Source organism: Aplidium turbinatum, chromosome 9 (genome assembly GCF_918807975.1).
Source record: "Aplidium turbinatum chromosome 9, kaAplTurb1.1, whole genome shotgun sequence".
Lineage (NCBI taxonomy): Eukaryota > Metazoa > Chordata > Ascidiacea > Aplousobranchia > Polyclinidae > Aplidium > Aplidium turbinatum.
Window position 1 is genome coordinate 16,965,568 of NC_137480.1, and position 27,992 is coordinate 16,993,559.

Genomic DNA, 27,992 nt, shown 5'->3' on the forward strand with positions numbered 1-27,992 from the left:
GCTCTGAATAGGCTATTCCTGGGAATTTTGCAACACAACTTCAAACAAATATAACTTGTTTACATCAATGTTTAGCGTTACAATGTTAATAAATCGAATAATTCTCGATTTTATAGGCCATGAATGACAATTTAGATAAAAGAATAGCTATTGTAAAGCTCATCAAATCGGGCAAGCCAAGGAGTGATAGCCTATTTGCAAGGACTTAAAAATTAGAAAAATGTTGGTCTGGAGAGCTCTCAAAAGGCAGAAACTGGAAATGCCAAAAATCGACCTTGCCAAGGTCACCCTGGAAGCGCCAGAACTTCAAAGTTGATAAAAGCAATCAGAGAAAAGGTGCATATAGAGACCCATTCAAAAACTGGCAAAAGAGGCGAAAGTGGCCTATGGAGCCATGTTCACAGTTTTCAAGAAGAATTTGAAGATGAGCCCATGCAAACACATGAAGACACACTTGCTATAAATGCCAATATTACTGAAAAACATCTCTCCAAACCAAAGCCAGAATTCTGCTCTCACGCACTGAAGGAGGCACGCTACCAAACTTTGTGTTCAGCGATGAGAAGAAGTTTGATGTCCAGCATCATTTTAACAGTCAGAATGATCGTGTTTGGTCAAGAGATGGTGACGTGGAACTCCGGGTAGTCACTCTGGGGCGGCATTGGTGATGGTGTGGGACGCAGTCAACGAATCAGAAAGGAGTCCATTGATTTTTGTGGACCAAGGATTGAAATTGAACCAAGAAAAGTAGCCCACCTTAGCTCAGATCGCCGAAATTCAGAACCCATTGTCTTAAAATTTATGGCTTAATTTCAAAGTATACGGTATTTGGTTTCACGTTTGCTGAAACAAAACAAGTATTTTTCAAATAAGAGAAATTTGATACTGTTGATTGAACCTAACGAGCCTATGAGCAAAGAAAAAGAAACATTTTCAAGAAAACTTTTCGATTTTCAGTCTTGACAGAGTTTAGTTTCAGTAGGAGCTTGATTTAAAACATCTGGTTTTGAATCTCAAGTAGGCTAATATTTGTATTCCAAATTAGGCTATCAGTGATAGGTTGCAGAGAAGGCATAGCCAACTTCGTAATCTCAATGGGGAAGATGCCAAGTGCAACTCGGAAAAAGGTACCGTACCGTACGTTTAGCCTATGGCACATTCCATCAATAAAACAACAACGTAGGCTACCGAAAATGGGATTATGAAAAGTAGTTTAACGTGGCCTAGTTCAGTAGGCTATCATTGTTCATGTTCCTGACTATAACCATATAGCCAAGATTCATATGATGATTTGATCCTTCTCAGCTTTTATGTAGAAATAGCCCGTGCAATTTGGGGTCAGTGTTTGACTTCAACCATGCCAAACTAAGCCACCAATTAAACATAGTCTGCTGGTAGCTTAGGTTGCCTCACTGTAAATCACCTGCAATGTCTTGATAAATCGTTTTATTCTAATATTAGTTCAACCATTTTTAACATGGTCCTTATTGTTAATGTTTACCAAGTCTACGCAAATAGGCCTAGCAGGCTATTACTTTGGGAGAGAATCCAGGTTAGCCTACAACAATCAAACAAATGTTGAAAACAAAATGATTGGTTTACAATGTACATTTTAACGACCTGCTTAAGCCTGATGCTGCGAGTTTGCTGTGGCACCAGCTCTCAGAACACAGTTTCCCAGTAATATGCTATGACAAAAGTTCAGCACCGTTCGTCACCACATGACTGGGGAACTGTGTTTCAGGATCAGGCTAAAACAGGTCGTTAAAAAGCAACGATCATGCTGCTAAAAGCAAAACTCAATCGAATGCAAAATGATTGGGTTGGGCAATATTATTGAAACTAAATAGGCTAATTTTATTTTATTTTTTAAGACGGGTTGATTGAATTGTATCCTCGGAATGAGAATCGCATCGCCCAACTTGTAGAGGCTGCATTTATGCAAAGAGCGTTGTCAGCAGTTTATTTTTATAAAATGAACTGAATATTAATTTATTACAGTAGGCGAAGGCTTGTAGCAAATTTTTTAATAAATTAAGCTTTTTAAACTGTTTGACATCCTGGATAAATCCAGCTCATTTTTTGGAAATTTAAAATACAGTGAACTAAAAAATGAATAAATGTATAAATATTTTAATAAATTATTCTGCAACAAAATACATTGCCTTATGGTAATATAATGAATGTCGAAGAGTAACCTAATTGATCACTTTTTATTACAGAAACTCAAAAACCGAAATCCAAATGAGGTGAGCTTGCTTCATCTTACGTATTTTTAAAGCACAAAAAATATTATAGAATTGTTTGGTAATGACAGTTGTTTGAATATATTTCATGTAATAAAAACTTAAATTCAACATGTAGTTTTCGTCAAGTTTTTCCTCGCGTAGCCTACTAAAATCGAATCGCTGATTTCATCAATGGAGTCATGGAGTCGATTCATATGATCAAATTTAAACCGCACTCATCCATGACAGTTCAAGAATGAATGATTTCTATTGTTTCTATGACGACACTTACGCTTGACTAAACTGCCTTCGATGGCAGTGTTTTTACTGTCAACAAATGTGCTTGTAAAACATGTTGCTTGTTCAACGAACAAGATTGATCAAGACATTTTGAGTTCTCTGACATTGCGAAAAACATCATTAACTTACAAAAATAACGATTTTTATTGTAAATGTGAAGATTGAGTTGAGTGCCAAGATAGCTTAAACTTTGTTGGTTGGCTTTGCTAAATATTGGTAGCAAACGTTGTCTGCCATTGCAATGAGTCACAAAAATGTATCAAGTGGAGATGAAAGAAACAGGAAGGAAATGATTCTAACGGTTGGTGATACATTTTATATAAGCCAAAACTATGTTTAAAATTTACTTAATGTTATTAGAAATGACAAAACTGTAGACTTGTAGTAGGAGGATTGAGGAACAAACAAAACTAAGATGAGCCAATATAGCCTACCAGCCGAAGGATTTATTCGGTTCATGTAACCTGGGTCTTAAAATCGTCAAAGTTAAAGGAATAAGCTGGTTGTTGTATCAGAACTGTTTGTTGTTAGGTCATAGGCTATGTCAAGTGCTTGAGTTAGTTCTGTCTGGATGAAATTTAGAATCCCACTCATCATCATCAGGTTCCTTCCTCTTCTTGAGGTTTAAAGGCAATGGCTAAACTTTCTTGTCAGATTTTTAATTGCAGTTTTGTAGTCAAGCTCCAAATCCTGTCCAGGATTGCATAGTCCTACCTAATTCTTGGTTGGCTACCTTCATTTTGCTTTCCAATTATAGGCCTCTACTGGTGTAGAAAAGGAATAACCTGACCGCTCACCAATCATTTTTTTTTGTCATTAACTCGTCCGGGACGAAAAAGATACTACTAACTACAAAAATTGATATAGACCTACCAGCACGTTAATGAACGGGAAAAGCTGGCAAAATCTTGAAAGGTTTAAAACGTGCCTGGATTGAATCATGTAGTTACCTATATGTCTATAGTTAACACTGTCACAAAACCCCCAAAAAAAACAGCAAAAGATAAAACAAAAACAGAGAGCAGCGCACATGTAGTAATGAACGACAGCGTAATGAAAAGTGTTGTGGATTGAATTTGCCAGTTCCAATATTGATGTGGGTGAGCAGTCATAATAATAATAATAGGATGGAGAAAGAAAACCGGACATAAAAGAAACCCATCCTCAGACAAAAACCCGTTTCGATGTGGCCCAGGACTACAGGAGAGCAGGTGTTGAACTCTTTCTATGGTCAGACTGCACATCACACAGTAGCCTAAGACGATTGAGGTTTGAGATCCAGTTTAAGTTATTGCTTCTTGTCCTGGTGGGTGATGGAATGGATGAGCTGGTAGATAAGATGATGATGTCCTGATGGTGTTGATGAAGCTCTCATCCCCTTTTGCGACTGTGTCGTGTTGGTTATGGATTGTTGCAGTTGATATCTACAAACATAAAAGTACAGCACAAGCAGTCGACATTATTGTTAGGTAGGCCTAATCTTTTGGAAATTATTTCGGATTTCAACTAAAATTTTCACAAGAATGCAAAACAGACTTTCTATGTTGTCTTTCTATTGTGTATCCGTTTTGCTTAAATGTTGTTTTAGTTTGTGGACAAAATGTGACTTTGTATCAGTCTTTCTAATTAAAGAAGGAAATTCGTTCCATGTTTTCGCACCTGTGAATTCTATTGAATGCTGAGTAAGCGTTTTTGAGAAGTATGGAATGTTTAGAGATAGGCATTTCATATTAAAACTTTTTTTTCCCTCTGGTGAATGTGGGCTGGGTTGTGTCCTGTTAATTTCTTGATTTGGTCAGCATCAGTCTGTTCCTGTATTGTGCTGGCAGATATAGATGCTATCATGCTAGGCAATAGGCATGCATGTTCTAGTTTTGTATACTAAAGTCAGATGACTTGTTAAAAGATGTCTGGTTATCACTTTGGGGTAGCTTAGGAAGAAGTTATCATAAAAACACAATGATCTATAAAATGAGTCTAATCGTCACATTTTTAGTACAAAAGTTGTGTGGTATTTAATGCAATATTATTTTAAAAATTTTTCTGTTTACTTACGTTACAATTACGTTTTTAAAAAGAATAAGATATAGACAGGGCCGTTGAAAGGATAATTTGAGATCAGTTCCAATGAGATCCTCAGGCCCTAAGTCAAAACATTCCTAAGAAAAATGCACCATATTTAAATAGCACGCAATGGCTTCTTCATTTTCCTGGGCCCATTCAAAAGGTTATGAGCCCCTGAAATCATCTCGGGCTGGGTCTAAAAGTATTTGCTGGACTCCCTATCATGGCTACTGGATACAGAAGTGATTTATTGGTTTAACCAATTTATCTCTGCTTGAAATGTTAAATTTGGATTTCTGCTAAATTTATTTTTGTTTACTCATGATTAATTTGCTAACTGCTTACAAAATATTTTTCTGAATTCATTAATCTGAATAAATCATTTAAATTTTTTAGGATGAAGAAGCAGTAGAGAAGGAACCTCAAGGCTCATTTGCATGGAAAGTTCTTCTTCCATCACAAATTCGATCTTTGTCAGCTTGTGAAACTCCTGAAGAACTTCAGATGTGAGTTACTTTAACATTAGTAGGTTAAGGGTAGTATTTCTGGACAATAATAAATCGGAGATTGTAACTTCTTGGGGATTTTTTGTTCCACGTTGCTTTTACCAAGCTATGCACTCCCAGGATTAAGAAAGGAAAAGTAGCGAACTACTGCGGAGATTAAAATAAACTTAACATGTTTATAGTTACAATATTTCAAGGTAGGTAGCCTATGTACGTTCTCAGTACTGTGCTGCAAACAATGCAAAATCTCATTTTGCTAAATGCTTTAAACTTGTTCCACAAGTTTAGATCTTCAGAATAAAGCAATTATATATATTATACTTCTTGCTTAAAAAAACTCTTTTAAGATATTATACAATTTGCCTAGTTTTGTCAGTGTCGTGAATATCAAGTTATGAATAATATAACAACAGTTGATGCTTTTTTGAGGAAAAACATAGCCTGTTTTAGTTTATCAACTGTTGCATTCACTCCTTACATCACTTTATATCAGACTTAATGTTATAAAAAACATTTATCCTCTTAAATACTTTCAGTTCTTCCAACTCTCAAGGCATTTGCATTTGTAACAGTAGATTTTTAGTGAGCTGTTAAACTGACGGCATTAAAAGTGATTCTTTGTGATCTTTGTGCATTTGTAGTTTGTGTACGATATTATTTTGTTGTTTTGGTTATGGACAGCTTTGACATAGAAATAAATAATAATAATATATTGCAGAAGCACCCCAAAAACAATGGTGAATAAAAAGATTGTTGAAGATAATGTTGTGTAGTCTATAAAAAAGTTTATTGAAGATAACATTAAAGAGATTATAAATAAAGGATGAAGGCTTTATTGGTACAACATTCAAGAGCTGGAAAATGATGGACTGCTGCTACTAATATAGATTTGATTGTTTTTTAAGGTTCCGACACCTATTTAATTATACAGGATTAGGTACCGTACCTGCGCATCTGACACTAAATCTTAGAGGAAAAAAATAGCTAACAAATATATAGTCAAACCATAGGCATACGAAGCCGAGCAACGTGATCAAGTGTAACATCTTCAAGTTTATTACATTTACATAAACATAAAACTACGCAACAAATTAAGTATCGAATGTTTTCGACATCACAAGATGTCCTCTTCAGGAATAATATACATACAACTTAACTCCATCTGAAAAAAAAATACAATGGTTAACTAAATCTATAAACAGAAAAAGACAAAAACTGCACAGTACTTCTGACTAGCTCAAACTCAACGATACAAGGCTCCACGAGAATCAAAGGTAACTGCATCAAAAGGTGTTAAACAGATCACATGATATGGTAGAAAGGCAAGGTGCGAAAAAACTAATTTTAAAATGCAGAGAGCAAGAAAGACAAGAAAGAGAGCAAGAAAGACAAGCAAACAATTGTCTGTTCAAAAGTGGATTGTGACGTTTTATGTACAAGGCTTCCAAGATCTTAGTTTGATACTCAGACCTGCCTCTGGACATGATCTCAAACTGCTTGATAGAAACGTTATTTTGGCATTCTGTACATGAAAAAATGTGATCTTTAATTGCGCTTTTCTGTATAGAATTCAAATTCAAGTGTTCCCCAGCTCTAGTCGATAAATGTCTTGTTGACATACCGATCTATGTCAGGCTTGCATCACGCAAACAACTGAATTACACCATGTAACAAAATTTCGCAAAATTTTTAGTTGCAGTAAAATTTTTATGTATTGTGTTCTGTTACTTCAAACTAATCACCAAAATAGCAAAAAAACATCTGAAGTGTCCTTACTTTTGATAAAATGTCACTTTTTCTGATTGTTAGTTTAATCAAAGATTTTCTGTATCTACCAGCATAGTTTTCTATTAAACGTGTAAGCATGCAAACACAAAGAAATATTATGCAAATATAAGCCATATATGCATTCTGCAAAAATGAAAACACTTCAAAAGTGATCACATTTGTGTGACTTGTGTCTGTACACTGACAACTCTTCTCGTATTACCGACCATACACCCCCCCCCTCTTGCATGTTGCAAATCCACCACCCTTGATATTTTTTTCCATTTAAGATGAAACCTTTCACCACGTTTTCCGCTTCCACCAATCACCCATACAAGGATCAAAACAATCAAGATGGGAGTGCAGGAAATTTTTATGGACAAGAAACACACCATTTTTCATATTCTTTTATCACATTGTTTCCAAAAGTTGATAATTATTGCTCCATTTAGCCTATTACCAAAATTCTGAATTGATGTCTGTATTAGGTAGGCCTATGTTGAATTCGTCATGAGAGACTTTTTCTATATTTTGATACACTACTGTGTCTTATGCAGCTTTTTGCTCGAGGTTTAAGAAGTGGCAACTCAGCTGCTGAGTGCTATGTGAAACAGGTGCAATAGAACATAATATGGAAGAATACGCAATGTCATGTCGGTTTTTTGTTTTTCTAAACCGTCAACTGTCAACCATATAGAAACAACAGTCTTCTGTATGGTTTCGGGGTTCTCTCCAAACTCTTGAAATGGCAAATACTGTAGTATCAAATGTTGTTTCCCTTAGTCAGCCATCTAAGTTGCACCGATGTGTTCTGCAGATCACATAAGGTGCACAGCTTTAACTTGGTCACTAATTTCCATACCAAAATAGATGTTATAAGTATAAAAACTTTGCTTCTAGCTTTGTTTCTCTGCACATTTCGCTTGTTAGTCTGATATGGTTACTGATATAGATAAGGCCCATAATTATACATTTTAGCTTGGGGGGAGGGGGGCTCAAAAGCTGTTGCGAAGTAAAAGGCTATGCACATACCGTAACATTTGTAGTTGCAATGAGTCTAATTTGCGGTTTTTCGGGCAAAGGCACGGCATATGTTATAAAGTCACAAGGTGCTAGATAGCAGTAATTTCGAATGATTGGGATAATTCCAGCCAAAACATGGGTAATTCCAGCCAAAATGATTGCAGAATAGAATAGATGCAATATTTTTAAAACACAACTTTGTCAGGAATGACCCTCGTGACTTTGTCTGGTACAGGTCTCCACCAAACCAATTTATCCCCTTTGGGGTGTAATATTCGGCAGTAAACGTCAAAAAACACTAACAGCTATCCAAGATGATACCAACACCAATGTTGATGGATTTGTTTTTAGGAGATATTCATGGACAATATTTCCAAAACCAGCATCTTACTCCATTGTAATTGCTTTTACCTGAGATGCCTTGCCAAAAACACTCTCCCAAATTTAAAAATCATTATCGTGCAATCTGTCTGGAATAGCCCTATAACTATTAGCCCTATAACTATAACTATTAACTATAACTATTACCATCGAAACTCACCATAACACTATTCGGAGGACATTTATAATCCTTCAGTTTTTTTATAAATTGTTTCGTCGAATTCAGCATGTAAGTGTTGGGAATGTACGGCTTTATGATATTGTCCAGAAATTTTGCCAGTTGATATTCCGGAGTGCCAATCATGGAAACGACCGGTCTCGCGGGATTGCCTGGCTTATGCACATTGATCAAACCGTATAATTTTCCAGGGCAACTTCCAGTCGGGATCAGAGATTTTATGATGTCTTTATCGAATTTTTTTCAAACATTTTCTAACATAATATTGAATAGATCTTTCTTTAGAAATTAGTGGATGTACTTTAACATTCTCGTTGATTTCAATGAATTTGGTTTTATCTTTAACACTTTGGTCCAGTTTTTCAAAATAGTCTTCGCTGTCCAAAATGGCTACACCTTTGCCTTTATCAAATTTGCACACCTTGATATCGGGTCGTTTTGAAAGAGTGTGTAAGGTGCGGTGGAGCGCTTGGTTCTGTCGAGACGAACAAACACGGTTTGCGTCAGTTTATAAATTGTTCTGATGTCGTTTATAAATTCAGTTGTTTGCGTGATGCAAGCCTGACATACATCGGTACCGTATGTCCAGTGGCGTAGCCAAGGGGGGGGGGGGGGTTTTGGGGGTTACAACCCCCCCCCCTTTGGCACGCGTGTGACGTCACGATATTGAGAATGATGCTTTCAGTCTAAAAAAAATTGCCTAATTTTAAACAAAATTGCATTAAAAGAGTGAGTTTTGCCAATACCAAACATTCAAACATCTCAGCCAGGAATTAGCAACAAAAAAACACAGTGACTTAGCTTTTTTTCCAAAAAATGCCGAAGAAAACATGATCTTATCCTTTTGCTATGCTACCGGACAACACCATTTTATAGGAATATTCGTACCCACATTTTTGTTGAAAATGCTCTCAGAATGCACCAAATTTAAAGTAATTTTTCAAAATTTTCTGGGGGAGGCCCCCCAGACCCCCCGCTGTTGGGTGGTCAAAACCCCCCCCTTTCAAAATTCCTGGCTACGCTACTGCGTATGTCAACAAGACATTTATCGACTAGAGCTGGGGAACACTTGAATTTGAATTCTATACAGAAAAGCGCAATTAAAGATCACATTTTTTCATGTACAGAATGCCAAAATAACGTTTCTATCAAGCAGTTTGAGGTCATGTCCAGAGGCAGGTCTGAGTATCAAACTAAGATCTTGGAAGCCTTGTACATAAAACGTCACAATCCACTTTTGAACCGACAATTGTTTGCTTGCGGCTCGTCTTTCTTGCTCTCTGTATTTTAAAATTAGCTTTTTCGCACCTTGCCTTTCTACCATATCATGTGATCTGTTTAACACCTTTTGATGCAGTTACCTTTGATTCTCGTGGAGCCTTGTATCGTTGAGTTTGAGCTAGTCAGAAGTACTGTGCAGTTTTTCTCTTTTTCTGTTTATAGATTTAGTTAACCATTGTATTTTTTTTCAGATGTAGTTAAGTTGTATGTATATTATTCCTGAAGAGGACATCTTGTGATGTCGAAAACGTTCGATACTTAATTTGTTGCGTAGTTTTATGTTTATGTAAATGTAATAAACTTGAAGATGTTAAACTTGATCACGTTGCTCGGCTTCGTATGCCTATGGTTCAACAAGACAAACTCTCTACCGAAGCTCTATAAATGTATAGTCCATGGCATTGGCATGCACTACCTAGGTAGGCTAAGTTGCCCTGATCTTATTGGTATAAAAATGATTCTTTGCTAGAATAAAGTATAAGAACTACAGTTCACCTTTTGGTCTCCTGCATAGCACATAAGCTACAATACCTCATTGTCAAATGATGTAGGCTATGGGATGAATGTTTTAAATTTTTTTCTAGAAAAATGGCAAGCATAATGGAATTTGAGCAACACGAAGTAGACGTTAAGGACGCTTGTTTATTGGATTATTACGTAATTGCATTCCACTGGGCACAAGAAAAAGGATTTGATGAACGGCAACTGAGTGGTTTCATAACGTTGATATTAAATCTGCTTGATAACTTGCGAGGTATGTTTAACATTGCTTTTAGTCAACAATTGGTTTAAATTGTGCTTGATATCATGTTTTTTTCTTTTGGCTTCATTTTTACTTTATCTGGGCTGAGTGATTCAAATTTTATTTCTTTTTAGTACTGTAAAAAGCTAAAACCTCAATTGCTAAGGTAACAGGGATCAGTTGTCAGTAGATGTTACAGAAAATATATCTCGCACTTATTCAGTGCATCGTCAGTTCTGATAACTTTTTTAGGGCAGTTAAAACCTACAAGTAATGTTTTAAACAACATTACAGTGACGCAATAATGTCAAAACATGAGCGTAAAAAATTGAAAAAGCATAAGCGTAAATATTGAAAAAGTGCTGAATGAAAACTAAACCAAGCCGGCAGTAAAGTAAATTACGTATCAAATATAAAATATAAACTAGAATTGATGAAAGAGCGATGAGCAAAGCCTGCAAATGTAGCGTTGTGACAAATTACGGCAAAGAAAATAAAGTATATGCGGAATACGGCAGTCAAAGGCAGTGATAAACAAATTTTTAGTACTGTCCATATATACATATACTGACCATGACATAGCCTACTCTTACTGACCATATAATGCTCGATCACCTGCAGTGGAATTTGTAGATATATATCTGACCATCTACCTGTTTTTGCTATAGTAAAGAATTCTTTTGTACCCTTTTCTAATATAGCCTACATACTCAATACAAAATATCATGGAAAAACTTCCTTCTTGAAGAATTTTGCAAGAATTGCAAATTTGAAGATGCTGTATTAATGAAAGTGAAATGTCTGATTGCATCAATGGTATGAAAACAAAAACAGCTTTTGGGTTGGATGGTATTTCTACTAAAACTTTTAAACCAGCTAAATGTGTCATTATTCCTGTTCTGGTCAAATTATGCAACAAATGCATTGCTCAAGAAGTTTGGTTAGACTCTAAAACAATCACAAACCACTCCAGTACCAACACACCCTCATCCAAAAACTGTAACTGATTTTCCACCAATCTCTTTATTGTCAACATTCTCTAAAATCTTTGAAAAAATTCTGTATCAAGGCATTAATAAATTTTTCAATAAACATACCATTTTCTCTTCTTGTCAGCATGGTTTTAAAAGTAATGATTCCACTTCACTAGCTACAACAAGTATGTATGATGAATTGTTATTTGCCCTGAATCAAAAGAAATTTACATGCTCAATTTTTCTAGACTTAAGCAAAGCCTTTAATACTGTGGATCATAAAAACTTTAGTAAACTCTACAATTATGGCCTTCGAGGTAAAGTTCTGAATGTTTTAAATTCCTACTTATCTAACAGACAATGATGTACTAAAATACTTGGAAATAGATCTGGCTTTAAGCAAGTGAAATGTGGTGTCCCTCAAGGTTCTGTTTTGGGCCCATTACTTTTTCTATTATATGTAAATGACTAACCTAATGCAACAAATTTTAAAACAACTTTATTTACTGTGACACCAATTGACTGACTTATGACAGATAAAAACTTAATTAGTCTTCAAGCAAAAGTAAATAAAGATATAAAACCTGTCGATATTTGGATGAGACAAAATAAGCTGTCAATCAACTATTTAAAAACTGCATACATGATAACATGTAAAAAGCCTTTTGAAGCCAAATTATTTCAATTTAAAAGTATTAATGGTAATCCAATTCAACAGATAAATTTCGATTAAATATCTTGGTGTTACCCATGACAACAAGTTATCATGGAAATCGTGTTTATTTTACCCCAAATGTACCCCCGTGAATTAATTATATGTTAAATTTAATGTTCCCAAGCTCTATGACTTCATTGAGCTTGAGTAGGCTACGCTAATTCCATGCACAAATATAAAAGTGGACTTCTACCTTATTGCTTCAGTGCTTATTTAACTGATTTATATAATATCCATCATCACAATACTCGCCACAAGATAGGCCACAATCTCAATGTTTCTTAATAACAATAACTCCGGGCAAAAAAATGCTACACTACTTGGGACCACTAGCAATCTAGCATGGGATAAGGTTTCTTCAGAAATGAAATGTTTCTCTCCCTTTTCATTCAAAAAGCAATATCGAACACATCTGGTTGGTTGTTAGTTGTTACTCTTGTTAAATGCAACTCGATTGTGTAGTTTTCGGCGGAATTGATCTTGCAGTGCGGTGGGCTTTTGGGATCTGATTTATGTTTTGTTTATTTTTGTGTGTTATGCTTTTGTTATGTCTGTTACGATATACTTTGGGTAGAGAGGTAATTTTTTAACAGGCTCAACAAGCAATTATTTGCTGGCGGAGCTTCCTACCTTTTAACAGTTTTTGATTGAATTGTCACGCCTTGTGCTTCTCGTATTTTTACTTTGTTTGTGCCACTATCTCGTGCTGTGCTTCTGTTCATCTTGCGTAAACTGCTTGAGCTCTTTTCTGAACAATTAATTAATTTTACCTCTCAAATACTTGACCCGGGGATATAGTGAGTACCGGGATATGAAATCACGTGACCTCGCGACAGCACTTCTGCGCACAGTAGTGTCACTGTTTGGCAAGCATTCAAAGTTTAAACAGGCCTGTTGGTGGTTGGGCTGCACGTTGAAGACTAGTTAGTAGTTAGTAATGAAGTTTAGTTGTGCAATAGGGACAGAAAGGCTAATGAACGTCTTTTGCATGCTGGTTTTCTGTAGGCTATCTGCAAATACACATCTAAATACTTAACAAGTGGATTTAGACTAGGTTTATAAAACATTATACGGTATTTTGTATTGTCCATTGAAGCAAATTTGTGTGATCAGTGTTGTTTTTTGTGCAAAGTGGAATAATAAGAAACAAAACAGGCAGTTCTGAGATTATTATGGTTTCTTTTTTGTATTAAAAACATGACTGAGGTCTGAGGATACTTTTTGTACAAATGATTAGTTTGTGGGCCTATTGTACCGTACATTGGATAATGTAGCCTTGTCATTGTAGTGAGAGCTTTCAAGAGTTAATTTGTCAGAACAAGAGCTAGTAGTAAGAGTATGGGTTAATTTCAATGCATCACACCATCCATACACTGACTAGTATCATTGACTAATCCAATGTAGCTTTGTACATATTAAATTGTGCTAGGCCATAGGCAGGTGAAGCAGTTGCCCACGGCTCTATCATCAACAAAGTCATTACTTTTGGCAAAACTGTATAATATATATGTAATTAAGCAATGTTTGGGAAACTACAAAACTAGCACAATCTGATAAAGTAGGTTATGTTAATTTGTTGTTTGTAAGCTACAACTCCAAAACAGGATAGCAGTATTTGTACCCACAGACATGAAATCATTTGTAAACCTTTGTGCATCTGCCCAAAATAGAAATTGCAAAAACCTGTAAACATACTGAATAGGCCTACAGTACACTTTTTGCTACTTCATGCCCACCTGAAGAATTGTTTAGCCTACTTGATTAAAAATGTTAAAAACTTTCAATCACTCCTTTATGAAACATTTCTTCAGTTTAGGAATAAGAAATTATTTATTTAAGAAAATATTGTGTATTATGGAAAGACCTTGTTTAAGAGAAAATTGACATGCAGCTCTGCTCATCAGTTTTGAATATATACTTTGTTAATTTAATACTAGCTAATACCATATGATACTTTGTTAATATCATACTGACCATAGTTATTTTTTTATTCTAAAGGACGAAGGTCTTAGTGGTCTATTGCATAACAGACAGAGTGAACGTAAAGTGCAGAGTTGGCCAGTTTCACAGTTAGCCGTAGTTGTAATATACGCTAGGCCTATATATTCTTAAACTCAGTCGATGGCTGTTTTGGTATTTGGGCACTTTCATTAAAATTGCACACATTTTTACCCCTAAAGTGGCTCTGTATGGATATAGCTGTAGGCTAGGGTGGAGCTTATTTTTTGATTTTTGAAATATGTTTTTCTTACCCTCTCAAATTGTTCCTTTATATGAAATAACAATTGAGAAAAAAAATCAGTGCAATTGAACAATATTTAGAGGTAGCTCAATGAGGGATGACATAGAGACTTGGTTATCGGCTTAAAACGTTTGCAATTGCCAACTTTATAGGCTTAGTTTTTATGTTAGTTGCAAAAAACTGTATTTTGAGCCAATTTGCGGCCAATTTTCAATTTTACGACAGATTAAATTCAATTTTTGATGATTTTATAAGGAAACAGTCAATAAAATAACAATTTCCATTTGTTAGTGTATGATATAATATATTTTGTTTTGAAAGTGGGCTACTGGTATATAATTGGTGAACGTGCTTTTGTTCGAAATGGATCGAAGAAAGAAGATCTGGCTCCTTGATGATAATGCTGATACGCCATTATGCCTGATCCATTCCTCGGGTCAAAACCTCCAACTATAAAAGATGTACTTCGCAAATTTAAGGGGACTCATAACGTTCTCCAAGCTATTCTAACGAAACATCTTCACTCAGAGATGCCTACAAACAAACAGCAGAACAAGTTATTGAATGGTGAGCGAGGACTCATATTGCTACGAAAACATTGAAGAACGTTATTTCAATGATTGAGAAGCTAAACAATAATTGGAAGACGCTTTATTTTCAAAGGAAGAAGATTACTATACAGCAGCAAACAAAGAGATACTTTCCTGGAAGAATTCTATAAAACATTTTGGGCAGTGAGTCCTGATTATGAGAAGCTACTTGAAAACAGTACTGATCCCAGAAAAGTAGAAGATAAACAGTTTCTCGAGAACATGAAGACAACCTGTGACAGAAGTGTTGGCTGCCAAGATAATGAATATCAACGGAGACTGACGAGGAAAGCCGAAAGGGAACTAGCTACAGCAACGAAACAGTGTGGACCATCTCACAGTCGTGCTGAGATTATCGAACCAGACGACCCCAATCCAGTAGAGACTGAACCAGAATATCGAAATGATGAATACAATCCCATTCCAACGAGATCGCGAGAATCTCGAGTTGGTAAGTCTTCACCATTCTCTCCAGGTGTTTGTGTAGTAGCAGACAAGCACAAGATCTAGTTGAAAGGTTTGACTGAGCTTTTTGAAGTCGCTCACAAAGACAAAGGTGGGGATCTAGATGAAATAACTCTTTCTGCAGCTACATCAAAACGAAGGAGAGATAAAATTAGAACCGAAGCTGGGACGAAATACTTGAAAAGCAATTTGGAAAAGCTAACTGGAGGTTGTACTCTGCACTGGGATGGGAAACATCTCAAGAGCTTGACACACATCGGTAAATCAGAGAGGGTGGCTATACTTTTAGAGCAGGAGGGCGATGAAGTCTTACTTGGTAAGTCTAGTTTATTGGTAGCCTATTTTTGTACAGTTTTTTTAACTTTCAATAACAACTTATACACAATAATATACCGTAATTAGTTTCTGATTATATAATTCAACGTGTTTCAGGAATCCCACAAGTTTCCGGCAGTGATGCTGAATCCATTACCAACGTGAAGTGGATACCCTCAAAAAGCTGAACAGCGATCATTGGGCTGGTATTCGACACCAATAGTACAAACTCAGGATGCATCACAGGAATAGTTGTTAGACTTGAGAAGATTTTCGGTCGCAAGTTGCTAGAACTAGCTGAGCTGGTGTGTGGTGCAGCAAAAACTCCAAGCACATTTGTGGTATCTGGATGAGTGGTTGGCTATCCTAGCCTTGTTCAGCGACACCACGGACAAGGAAGACAAGGCTGAGATGGCGAAGGAGCTTGTCTGGTATAAAGGGCAGCCGTGGCCGAGTCGGCAGCCGGCAAGTCGGCAGCCGTGGCCGAGTGGCTAGCGCGTTGGGCTTGCAGTCGAGAGCCTGCATGTTCGACTCCAGCCACCCGCACTTGCTGTTGTTTCTCTGGGCAAGAAACTTTACGATAATTGCCTCTACCCAGTGATCGATTTCGAGTAATGGGTAGTACCAAATTTAAGTCATAAGTAAAAGTAGACAACCGGAAACAGACATTGCAGTCGGCTGCAGCGTGGGTCAGGTGTACGTCGGAAGGCGTACACCGATGCATAGCGCTCAAGTCCGCTTTCCCGCAATGCAGGATAAAGATAAACAAACAAACAAAAAGGGAAAACACTATCAGCCTCACAGGATATGTCTATCACTAAGAATTTCAGTTCAGTACGACTGAAAAGCTTTGTGGGTCCTGACTCCTGGACATGTTTTGGACTTTGTGGCATAGAGCCAACATTCCTCTTTAAACCGGTGCCACGATGGTCAGCAGATGAGACGTTCATTAAGCTGTCAGCTCTGGCCAGTTCAATCAAGGTAATTAACGACTCAGCAGAGAGAGCCCATGGCATGCTAACCAATTATCATCTTGATAGAATCACCAGATCCGAGGAACAACGGCAGCATTTGCTCCAAGTTGTCAAGGGAATAAGAACACGTCAGAAGGATTTGCTGAAGAATGGAAGAGGAGAGCGATGCACAAAGAAGTTGATTAATGCAATGAGTTACTCTTTTTGTTAATCTATACCACGAGACTTAGTAACTTTTGAATTGTGGCTTATTGACTGTTTCCTTATAAAATCATCAAAAATTGAATTTAATCTATCGAAAATTTAAATGGCCGGAAATTGGCTCAAAATACAGTTTTTCACAAATAACATAAAAACTAAGCCTCCTAGAGCTTAGAGTTGTTATACAAGCTAATGTAAAGTTGGCAACTGCGCACATTTTAAGCCTATAACCAAGTCTCTAGGTCATTCCTAAGCCAAAATATGAGTATTTGGAAAGCAATACTTCTTGCGCGTACCCGGAAATCATAAATATGGGGTAAAGGGCTTTTTAAGGTTGGACAATCGGCCCAAAATTTTATGGGTGTTCTAGTTGGACCATATCGCAAATTTGGGAAGGGATTGAAAAAATTGGTGATAGTGGTGTAAATTTGCAACGCCCTACTCCCAAACCATTGAATTTTCATCATTTTCATAATCTTTGAGGTCATTGAGCTACCTCTAAATGTAGGAATTTAGGCCTGAAACTTTATACACATTGCATCTATATCAAAAGGAACGTATTCAGGGGGTAAGACTTTCAAAAATATAAATTTAGTTTTTTTTGGATATTTTAAGCTCCACCCTACTGTAGGCCTATGCTATAACATGAAGTACCGTACATCAGTATGGGCTAACTAAAGGGCTAGCTTGTTAGTAGTCCAGAAAGTTATTTATAAACAAAAGTATACATATGTTCGCCCCGATAGCTCAATTGGTTAGCGCGTCACTTCTGGAATGAAGAAACTTCAAGATCAATAGCGGTGCTGGTTCGACTCTCGGGGTGTGTGCTTGATCAATGCACGTTAAGGACTGCTTTCCATTCAGTGGCATCTAATGGATGGAATAATTCCCTGGCAACAAGACTTCAACAATCGGAAACTTCACTCTGTCAATTTCGGTGACCGGGCCTGCGTCAGTGATTCAAAGCCTCTACAAGTATGCGAAACTGCCAGGATTAAGCTCTGCAAGAAGCTTTCCCAGTCCGAGGATAAAGATTCAATCTTAATCAATTATGTTAAATTTTAGTAGCAATCCAAGGTTTTAATCTGGTCTTTCATTTAGGTTTTATTGTGATAAATTCAGTGCTTTAATAATCTATATTTGTGAAATGGGGTTTGTGTGTTGTGTAACAAGCTGTAAAAGTGGGTACAAGTCTTGCAAGATTGTAGTGAAAGTACCAATGTTTTGATTTCTGAAAGATAAAGAAATGAAAAAAAGATGGTGCTTGTTTCATAAATTTAATTGCAATGTGTGGAAAATCATGTCTGTTACAACACCTACAAAAGGTAAGAATAAGATCAAAAGAATGGCTTTAGTTTGGTTGTTAAAGTTATTTAATTAGATTGAAATTGTGTAGAGTGACAACAGTACAGGCGCGGATCTAGGAGTTTTTTTTGGGAGGGGGGCCCATAAAATTTGAAAATGATTCAAAAAGAAAGAAAAAGAAAAAACAGATATGAACAATCAGTGGCGTTGCCAGGAATTTTGGGGGTTTTGACTGCCGGCGGGCAAAGCCCACGGCGTGTTTGCCAAAGGAGACACCCAGCGGAGGAGGGCCTCCCCCAGAAAATTTTGAAAAATTACTTTAAATTTGGTGCATTCTAAGAGCATATTCAACAAAAATATGGGTTAAATATTCCTGTAAAATGGTGCTGTCCGGTGGCATAGCAAAAGGTAAGATCATGTTTTTTTCGGTAATAAAGCTAAGTCTCTATGTTTTCTTGTTGCTAATTCCTGGCTGAGATATTTGAATGTTTGTTATTGGCTAAACTCGCTCTTTTAATGCAGTTTCGCTTAAAATTAGGCAAACTTTGTTTTAGAGATATAGAGACTGAAAGCATCATTCTCAATATCGTGACGTCACACGCATGCCAAGGGGGGGGGGGGTTGCAACCCCCCCCCTTTGGCTACGCCACTGTGAACAATGATACTACGACATATACGATATGCTATAAAATAGACATTAAAACAGCCATGTTCATGAATAAATTTTGCTGGAATAAAAATTGCTAAGCATGCAAAGTAAACTTGAAATCTGGTTTAAAACCCTGTATGCAGTGTCCATGACCAATTGGATATTTATATGTTTGCAGACATATAGCCTACGGTAATTGATTGAAATTATGATGAAGACTAAAAACTATAAAACAATTCAGGTTTCAGATTGGTTCAACTGATGTCATTTGGCTCAGCGTTGGTTTCAGCTGAGCCAGCTGACCAGCTCCAACAAATGTTGCTATTAAAATGTATAATCGATGGATAATTTCAACCTTAATAATAACAAAAATAATTCCCCCTCCCCCTTCGGGATAAGTTAAGTCCGCTGTGGGACTAATATCAGCTGTTTAGAAGCATATCAAACCATTCAACAATTTCTCACAAAATTTCGGGGGGGGCCCGGGCGCTTGCCCCCCCCCATAAATCCGCGCCTGCAACAGTATAATACTTATTACGGCCCAGCAAATAAGTTTTTTTTCTCATTTATTCACTGTCTTCTGACTTTGATTCGAGAAAAAAAAGGTTCGTTCTGGCGAGGATAGTAGGTCTAAATTGTATGTTGTGTACCAATGGGTGTACTGTACAGTAGTACACTACTCAGAAATTACTAATGTGCATTGCATTTTTTCAGCTTTTCGAAAAAAGAGATGAGATGTGTTCTCCAATTGAAGCTGATGGAATCAAACAACAACCGAGTTTGACCTTCTTGGGAAAAGCTAGAGATCTGTTTATACTTTGGAAAAAAAGAAACCTTTCTGGGCTCATTTCACAGACATTTACTGCATGCATTTAGACCATGGGTGCGGTTCCGGAGTTAGCGCAACATTGATAACCAACCATCATTTCAGCTATGTTCTCACTGGAAATTTTTTGTCCAATTCAATAGAAGGACGGTTTGGGTGGTATCAGCAAGCCAATGGTGGTAATTTTTTCATGTTTATAAAACAAGTTCTGGAAGCTGAAAGAAAATTCGCACTCTTAGTTTGTTGCAGCAACATGATTTTCTTGCAGCAGGTAACCTCACAAGTTCACAACCCTTGATGCTTTTCCATTCGGCTTTGACGTTTCGGTGTCAACTGTTCCGTCTACAGATGTTTGATGGTTTACTTTTTTTTTTCTGCGGTTAATGTGAATGACCTCTTCGATGCTAATGTGACGTATTTTGTGAGCGGATACATTGGCCGCAGTATCTCTCGAGTGCTTGAAAGATGTCATTAGTAAAAAATGTTGATGGGCCGAGTCTCCTTGAGTCGGTACCACATTATCATGCACATCTTTTTGAAATAGCTGACCGTGGTGGTTTATCCGCTCCCACAGAATACTATGCTCTGCAGTGACAGCTCTGGCTGTTCAATATTACACTACTATATTGTATGATGACTTGGCTAAGTCGAAACTGTTTAGTTTGTTCAATTCGCGTTTTATTTTTACTTCTTCAATCTTGAATGTCGAAGAGTCTCGTGGTATTGGCGATTTAGTTCAGCAAAAGTGTGGTAATGGACATTCCGACTTTAACTTAATTGTGTGCACTGCATTTAACTGTTTCGCTAAAAATGAACTGAAACGATTTAATGCCCCGGAGATTGCACCTTCCACAATGGTAACTAATCGAAAGGTTCGAAAACTTACTTTAAAAAGCACACACAAAAGTTAGTTATGTTTTGTTTACACGCTTTTATTGCTACTTTATTCTTATTTGTTATACCTCACAGCCAATAGAGTTGCTACTCTCATAAACACCTGAACAGTTTTTTCAAGCTTTCTTGGTATTGTACTGTAATGTTTATTATATGCTTACTTCACATTTATTTACAACCAATCGCATGAAGTGAGTATTGGTGAAGTTACTGTTGTATATTTACGTCTACTTGTCTTTTGTCTATACTGTATTACAAAACATAGTGCAATCTAAATGGCGATATAAAGTAGACATTTACACTGTAGAATATTTGACTTGGGTAAATTTGATCAAGGTGTTGGAAGCATTAATTACGTTGTTCAAATTGCTTGTATCATCAATCTTATCGTTTACTTGCTTCCTTGATTGTCACTGTTGCATGGTATTGTGCTCTGTCATGTTACACCATCTGATGTGTCTTCTTGAAGAAGTCAATTGTATTGATTGACGAAACGTACGAAAATAGATGTTATCGTTTTCATTACTGTGTAGCTGTTAATAGTGTTAGGTAACATGCGTAACTATAATGTGTCAATGACAGTAGTCTATGTACGACTTGTACGTGCTTTAGTGCATTCAATGTTGTGCTGGACTAGTGTGCGTAGAGCCAGAGGTAGCCTAATGAATACCGTATAATATATGTTTACAAACCTGCAATAAATTTATATTTTCAACTACGATAGTCATGTATGCTTTTTGCGCATTAAAATGCAGTGGAACGGTTACGAGTAACCTATTTGTGCAAAAATAGTTGTTTTCTACAATCGCCCTTCTCCCAACAACGCCTGAAATCGCCTTCGCGTCCCGATACTCACTATGTCCCCGACTTGACCCGTTGTGTTGCGTAATTTTTCAGTTATCATTTTGTGTGAGCTAGTTGAGAAAGTTTCTCAAATGTTTAGATTTGTCCATATTTTTGCTGTTGATAGTGTATTATTCTTTTTCTTATAGGCTCGAAAAGGGCTGTATGACTAGCCGAAAACGTTAGCTTATTGTTTTTTGTTTTTATGATGTTAAATGTGGTGTTGTTGCTGGGTTATGTCTGTTTACTGTTACGATATGTTCGCATAGGCGTCGATTTTTTCTTAGAAAAGAGGAATTCTGGGTGGGCGAGAGTTTTCAAACAGATTTCATTGAATGTGTTTTGTATGTGTTTGCAAATTCGCAATGGTTCAGTCTTCGAAATTAGAATATTTTTACTTCGGCAAAAACGTTGCCGAGGCCAAACGGAAAAAGTTGAAATTGCCTCGGCAATTGCTGTGAACACTTAGTAGGAAAAGATTATACTAAAACATGTAAAACGAGAAGCGAAAAATATACTAGAGTAGTCTATCACGAACGCATTGTTTGATTTGTTGTGATGTAATAATACCAAAAGTAGTGATAAAGCGAGCAACGCGATACGCACGCTGTTACGGTAATTCACGTTAAAAAACTCACGGGGAGGAGAAAAGTAAGTTAATTTTAGGTTGATTCAACGTTCGAGTCAGCACAAATCGATATAATTTTCTCGGCGGGTTATATTGCATAACAACAATGCCCAATAAGAAATTTACGCTTGTTTTACATTAATTCGACATCTAGTACAGGCCTTAAAACTCGTGTTTTTTTTTCCGGCAGCCATCGTGGCCTACCGAGAGCTCCTTCTCGGCGGCCAAATCTGCGTGCTTGGAGGCCAAAATACAAATAACAATATCACAAGTAAATAGAATTAAACTTGCAACAAGGCCAAAATGATCACTTCAAAGTGTTGTTGAAGTCTGAGCGACGTCCTGCTATAGAATCGTTGTACCACGCAATAACTGCTTTATTGGGATTGTAATCCGGTATTGCGGTGACCATCGGACGGCACTAAATTGTTTCAACTGCATACCGCCTTTCATAAAACCTGACCACGGCATTTATACCGTTATGATGTCACCATTTAGGGTGTGAAGTCTCTAACACACAGCGGAAACATTTCTGAACTCCGAAGACACGTGTTTTCCCCTCGGATGTCAACTAACCTACCCAGACAACAAAATCCATCATTTTTACATTGATTCAATGTTTGCAGTCGTTAAATCAGGGTAAAAATAACGAATTTTGTTGTCTGGGTAGTTCTCCTTTTTAACAACGATTCAATGTCCGACAACATTGAATCTACATCTAAACGACAATATTTCCAGAGCTGATGTAAATTAGCACTTTAGATTAACACTTTGTTTAAATAAACGTCGGTAATTCCAAACAAGACTTATAGCTGGTGATCGCAGCTGGATACTTTCCATACAATAGCAAATGTTTCCGCACAATACAGCAGTGGTGATTATGACGCGCTGACCTAATTCTGCGTCACTCTTTGAAATTAGATATTTTTAACGGTTAATTCTCGATTATTCTATTGCAAAGTTAAGTAATTAGCTAGAAGAAATCGGCGGCCAAATTGGCCGACTGAGGAGGTAGCACCGGCGGTCATTTAAGCACTACTTAGCGGCCATGGCCGCCGGCTGCTTTAAGGCTTGTAGTACCGTTGAATTATCATAAAATAACGTTAATTGCTCAACCAGGTACAGGTAACATATCAAGAGCTCCCTGCGAGAAGATTGCCTCGATTTACGTAAGCTTATAAGCCAACATAATTTCGGCACAATTGGGACACTGCGAGCAACACAAAGTCTGTGTGATAAACTAGTCAGAATCGGTATCATCAGATGCTGTATCAGCTGGACGAGATAACAGAAAGCGAGGCGCAACAAGGAGTAGATGCTTACAATAATTTGACGTAGAAATCAATGCAAATAGGGTGATATTTCTATAAAAGATTCTCCCAGCTGGGCACGTGTCTAAGCGCCGGCGAAGTAGGAAGCAACCCAAATAAAACAACCAGCAATAGTAAGATTGAATCAACATCCTAGCCTATGGTGTAGTCTAAGAAAATTAGTTTTTTCTTGTAATCTTGTGATCCTTACAATCACCTCGGCAATTGCCGGCGGTAATTTTGAAGAGTGTGGTTTACTGGTTAGTCTTTCTCACAAAGACTGTGTTTAGCGTCGCTGCAGCAATTAGGCTATGCTTTAATAGGTTGGATGTTTTCTTTCTTGCACCTTGCGATCTTATGAGCGCTGCTAAACTAAACAAACTTCTCTTATGTTTTCCTTTGTGACCTTAAAAGCGCGTGACTCGTGACCTGTTATCTTTAAAGTGGCGCCTTCGGATTTGCCGCATTTTGATTTGTAAAAGCGATTGGTTCAGTACGTCTTTAGTTTGTATCGGTTATTTTATTGTCATGTTCATTATGATGTCATATTCACATTCCCTTATGCTGGGAACTGAACTTTGATTGTGACGTAACGAAAGTGAGACCATTCGGAAAAAGATCAAACGTGGCTTTCTCTCACTAGGAATTGCCAGCTGTGGCAGTTGCCGTAACAACAACAGTGCAGTGAGTATCCCTTTTTTCAACGCAGCGTTGTTGCGGAATTGCTTTGTTCTGTCGGATACTTAGCGAGAGACATAGCGTAAAACAAAAAGTTGCGCTGCTGTTGGTTGGATAATCCAGCGTTTAAGAAAAACGGAAATAATTGAAACAAACACTTCATAAGTGTCATGAAAACAGGGTGGGCGAAACATACTTTGCCCACCCTTGTTTCACGGCAGGGTGGGCGTCGCCCACCCTATTTCGACGCCTATGAGTTCATGTAATTTTTTTAATATCTAATTGCAGAATATTAAAGTTGATTGCAGTGTAATCACTAATCTGGACCGATACTCTTTAAGTTTTTATTCGTTGACTATCAACACCTAATATTGGAACTTGTAATTTTGACATATTATGGATGCAAGTTTGTTTCTGTCTTGACTCTTTGTTGCTAGTGTAGATATTTTAGTGTAATTTTCACTAAATGTTTATCATCGACTTGGCTGAGGGTGGCTGCTTGACTCGAAGACCGTCATGGTCACTTCGCAGCTTCCCGTTGTGATTTACTTACTTCAACGATGCAGTGTACATTTGTTATTTTTCCTTGTTTCAATTGTGTTTGTTAAGCGTGCTGCATCATTTAATGATTTTGCTGTTATGATATTGCACAACAAAATAAACCAATCAATCAACAGTTAGCTTGTATCTACTTACCACCACATTACCACTGTAACCTTATTCAACGTTTCTTTATTTTCTCTTGTGTTTTACTGTATAAGTTCCATTGTTAACTTTTTTGTAAAATACTGATGAAGTAGAAGCTGAATTGGTGACCTCGTATGGTCTGTCGCCTCCTTTCTTTGTTATTTCACTATGGAATGTATCAATGTATCGTCATGGTATAGGCATACGAAGCCGAGCAACGTGATGAAGTTGAAGTTTATTACTTGAATATGAAAAACTTGATCGGCTTCGCATGCTTATGATTCAACAAGACAAACTTTCTACCGAAGCTCTATTGTCATGATATCCTGAGAAAAATATACCAGTTGTCTTGTTGTCTTTCTGTTTATCTACATGATTTATGCCTCCTTATGTTTCCTAATCTTATTCTTGACTCCCTTCTTCCATTTAGCAGCTTATCTGGCTTGCACAAATTTTCCAGGATAGTAGTCTAACCACAGCTTAAGTGTGCCCCCTGGCCAGACATTTTTTATGCAGGCCTAATGCTGAACTTTTTACAAAAAACTACCTGCGAGATGAACCTAATTTTACATGTTGCTTGCCAGTGGTAGATCGTCTATTTTCCCAAGTCAGCTACGCTTTTGCTTACATGTTTATTGCCAACACCTTTCACGACGACAAAGTAAAATAATAAACGTCATTGCTGACCAAAGTAGAAAACCTGTCGCCCATAGAAAGTGAAATATATGATCGAAGTGTCGTCCCGACAATGCAAATAATATAAATTTCTAGTTCTTGGAGTATTTCTAAATGTGTCTAATGGGCAGTGGGCTCCTTCAGCTACGAATGATGTAGGCCCATTTGTCGAAAGCTGCTGATGGCTATAGCATGGCCACATAGTTAGCATAATGGAATCATTCTGATTCGGCCTTTTTCTATTCTCAATGTAACATACACCTTGAAATAAATACTAGCCTACAATTATTTTGTGTTTCCGTCATTTACTGTTACAGTCATTTACTTTGCCACAACATGGCTACTCAGACTCATACTATATTTATGAGCAAATTATTAAAATCAGAGAATTGATTTGCCTGATCCAAATGGGCACTTTTAATGATTGGTGAAAGAACTGAGCCTACAGATTCACTTTGCTTTAAATTCCAAATTTGTTGTTTTTCAGAGCAACACATGAGCAAGACGGCAAACTTGAATTACTTGAAGGAATGCTTTTCTGGGGTTGGGTCCGACAATCCTGATATTGTGTCTGTCCCCTTGTACTTCTTTAAGCTGGATGATGCTAAGATGGTCATGCGATACATTCTCACTACGCTTTTTCACCATTATTCATTGTATCAATATTTGTTCGAACAACACCAAGACGAACTCATCATTGGATCTGACGTAGGCGAATAGTTTACATTGTGTAGCCATTTAAGATTCATTTGGACTGACGCTTCATCAAGGGCATTCGTTCTTTTGGTTTGGAGTCATAACGGTTTGGCCTAAAGCTTAGGGCCTAAACTTTGAACTAAATCCAATGAGGAAGCGGTAAAGAAAATCTACAATAACTATAGGCTAGCCTAGTCTGCCTCGTGGTATCAAAAGATTGACAAAATGCAAGCGTTTCATCATATACGTAGCTTCTAATTAGGTAGAATAAGCTGTAAACTACTCTCTTTGTCGTATGAGCCATTTCTTTTTCCCCAATGCAAGGGCCGAGGGGCTCTGCCTTTTACCACCCTCGAGCAGTGGCGGCGACTCGGGCTAGATGTTTGGGAAGGTGTCGAACAGCCACTGAATTGATTCGTCATCCAGTTCACGCAGACCACAAAAATATTGATCGTTTTTAGTTCGATGATTTTACAAAATAATCTGCTTTATTTCCAGGAACTTTGCATTGAAACAAGCCCAGAAATGAGTGGTTCCTTTCCTCCTCCTCTAGAAGAAGGCTTGCCCCTTGAAACATACAAAGAATTTGTCGTAGAGCATGATGCAAAGGTAACCTTGTATTTTTATTGCTGTTTTTGTTATGTTCCATAACTGATTGGTTGAGGGAATTTTCCTCTTGGAACTGAGAAAGCCTCTAAAGAAGTGTAGTTTTACATACTTGTAGAGACTTTGAACTAAAATAGACCTTCAGAAGCAGGCCCAGTCACCAAGATTGACAGGGAGAAGTTTCCGCTTGTTGTCTTCAAATTATTTCACCTTATATAGGTGCCGCTGAATGAAAGACTGAATAATCGATTGCGCTATCGGAGAATATTTGCACTTTCCACATTTCGTGAAGTATAATATGTTCGTGGATAGATAAAAGTCACAAGCCTTGCTTAGGGCAATGCTTTCAACTTGCAAGAGGGTGCCCACTGGTGGTTATAATGATAGATTGCTTTGGTTATGTAACTCACGATGAATCGGGTATATTAAGATTTCGTAAAATAGAAAGAGTATCTTTTCTAGATGCACTGGCTCCAGCAACGGTCGTCAGACCACTAGGCCTACGACAATTCAGCAAGCGATTCAACTTTACAAGTGCATTTCAGTTAATCTCCAAGTCAGCAAATGAGATTTTCAGCTGGCTCGGTCATCGCTTGCTAAATTGTATTTTCTGACTTGTGACATGCCAAGTTTCGGCTTGTTCAGTTTCATCATCTGTCAATTTCACCTACTTGCTGAAATGTTGCTAGCTCAGTTGTCACTTGCTCAACTGCCATTTGCTCAGTTAACAACTGCTGATTTGTGGGAGACCCTCCAGCAACTCATGACTTTATAATCTATTGAAAAGGCTATGTTTTTACAAGAAATTTCTGTCGTCTAGTTTGACGTCACACAAAGCATGCTAGTTGTGTCGTCAGTCTACAAGTTTAGGAAGTTTATTAAATTAATGCGTTTTTGTGCAGAAAGGGGCAGCTTTAGAGGAAGAGCCTACTGACACCGACGACTTTGCTGAAGCTGTATTAAAAGCGGTTGCTTCGTCAGACAATGAAGTTGTAAAGATGGTGTCTACATCGCAACTTCGAAACATTATTGATAAAGTCACAAAAGAAATGATCGTTCCCGCCAAATCTGAAATACAACACAAAATAAAAGACCATGAAGCAGCGTTTTTGTCAAAAATTACCAAGCTGCATACGAAATGATCTTTTTAATGATTTAATTTTTGCGTATCTTCTTTTCGTCTTATTTCGCAAAGGTCATCACCACACCTAATAAAATCACGTTAGCACCAAAATTTACAGATTGTGGA

At 37.3% G+C, this 27,992-nt stretch overlaps 1 protein-coding gene and 1 pseudogene across 2 annotated transcripts; one reads left to right on the forward strand and one right to left on the reverse strand.

The window, feature by feature from the left end:
* Nucleotides 1-27,992, reverse strand: part of LOC145776957 (uncharacterized) — an 868,661-nt pseudogene that overhangs the window by 602,064 nt on the left and 238,605 nt on the right.
* Nucleotides 977-27,977, forward strand: LOC145776959 (ciliary-associated calcium-binding coiled-coil protein 1-like). Of its 2 annotated transcripts, XM_082588211.1 has the most exons (7): nucleotides 977-1,127; nucleotides 2,223-2,249; nucleotides 4,989-5,098; nucleotides 10,313-10,482; nucleotides 25,929-26,149; nucleotides 26,636-26,746; nucleotides 27,646-27,977. In XM_082588211.1, the coding sequence occupies exons 1-7, from the start codon at nucleotides 1,095-1,097 to the stop codon at nucleotides 27,883-27,885; spliced, it is 912 nt and encodes a 303-aa protein (XP_082444337.1). In that variant the 5' UTR covers nucleotides 977-1,094; the 3' UTR covers nucleotides 27,886-27,977. The 2 variants fall into 2 exon arrangements, with proteins under 2 accessions (XP_082444337.1, XP_082444336.1); XM_082588210.1 differs by lacking the exons at nucleotides 977-1,127; nucleotides 2,223-2,249 and adding an exon at nucleotides 2,538-2,829.

What these genes read in the sequence shown, in the direction of transcription:
- LOC145776959 (XM_082588211.1), top strand. Translation starts at nt 1,095, where the DNA reads ATGGGGAAGATGCCAAGTGCAACTCGGAAAAAG. An exon ending in ACTCCTGAAGAACTTCAGAT is followed by an intron (nt 5,099 to 10,312) that starts GTGAGTTACTTT and finishes ATTTTTTTCTAG; the next exon opens with AAAAATGGCAAGCATAATGG. An exon ending in AACTCATCATTGGATCTGAC is followed by an intron (nt 26,150 to 26,635) that starts GTAGGCGAATAG and finishes CTTTATTTCCAG; the next exon opens with GAACTTTGCATTGAAACAAG.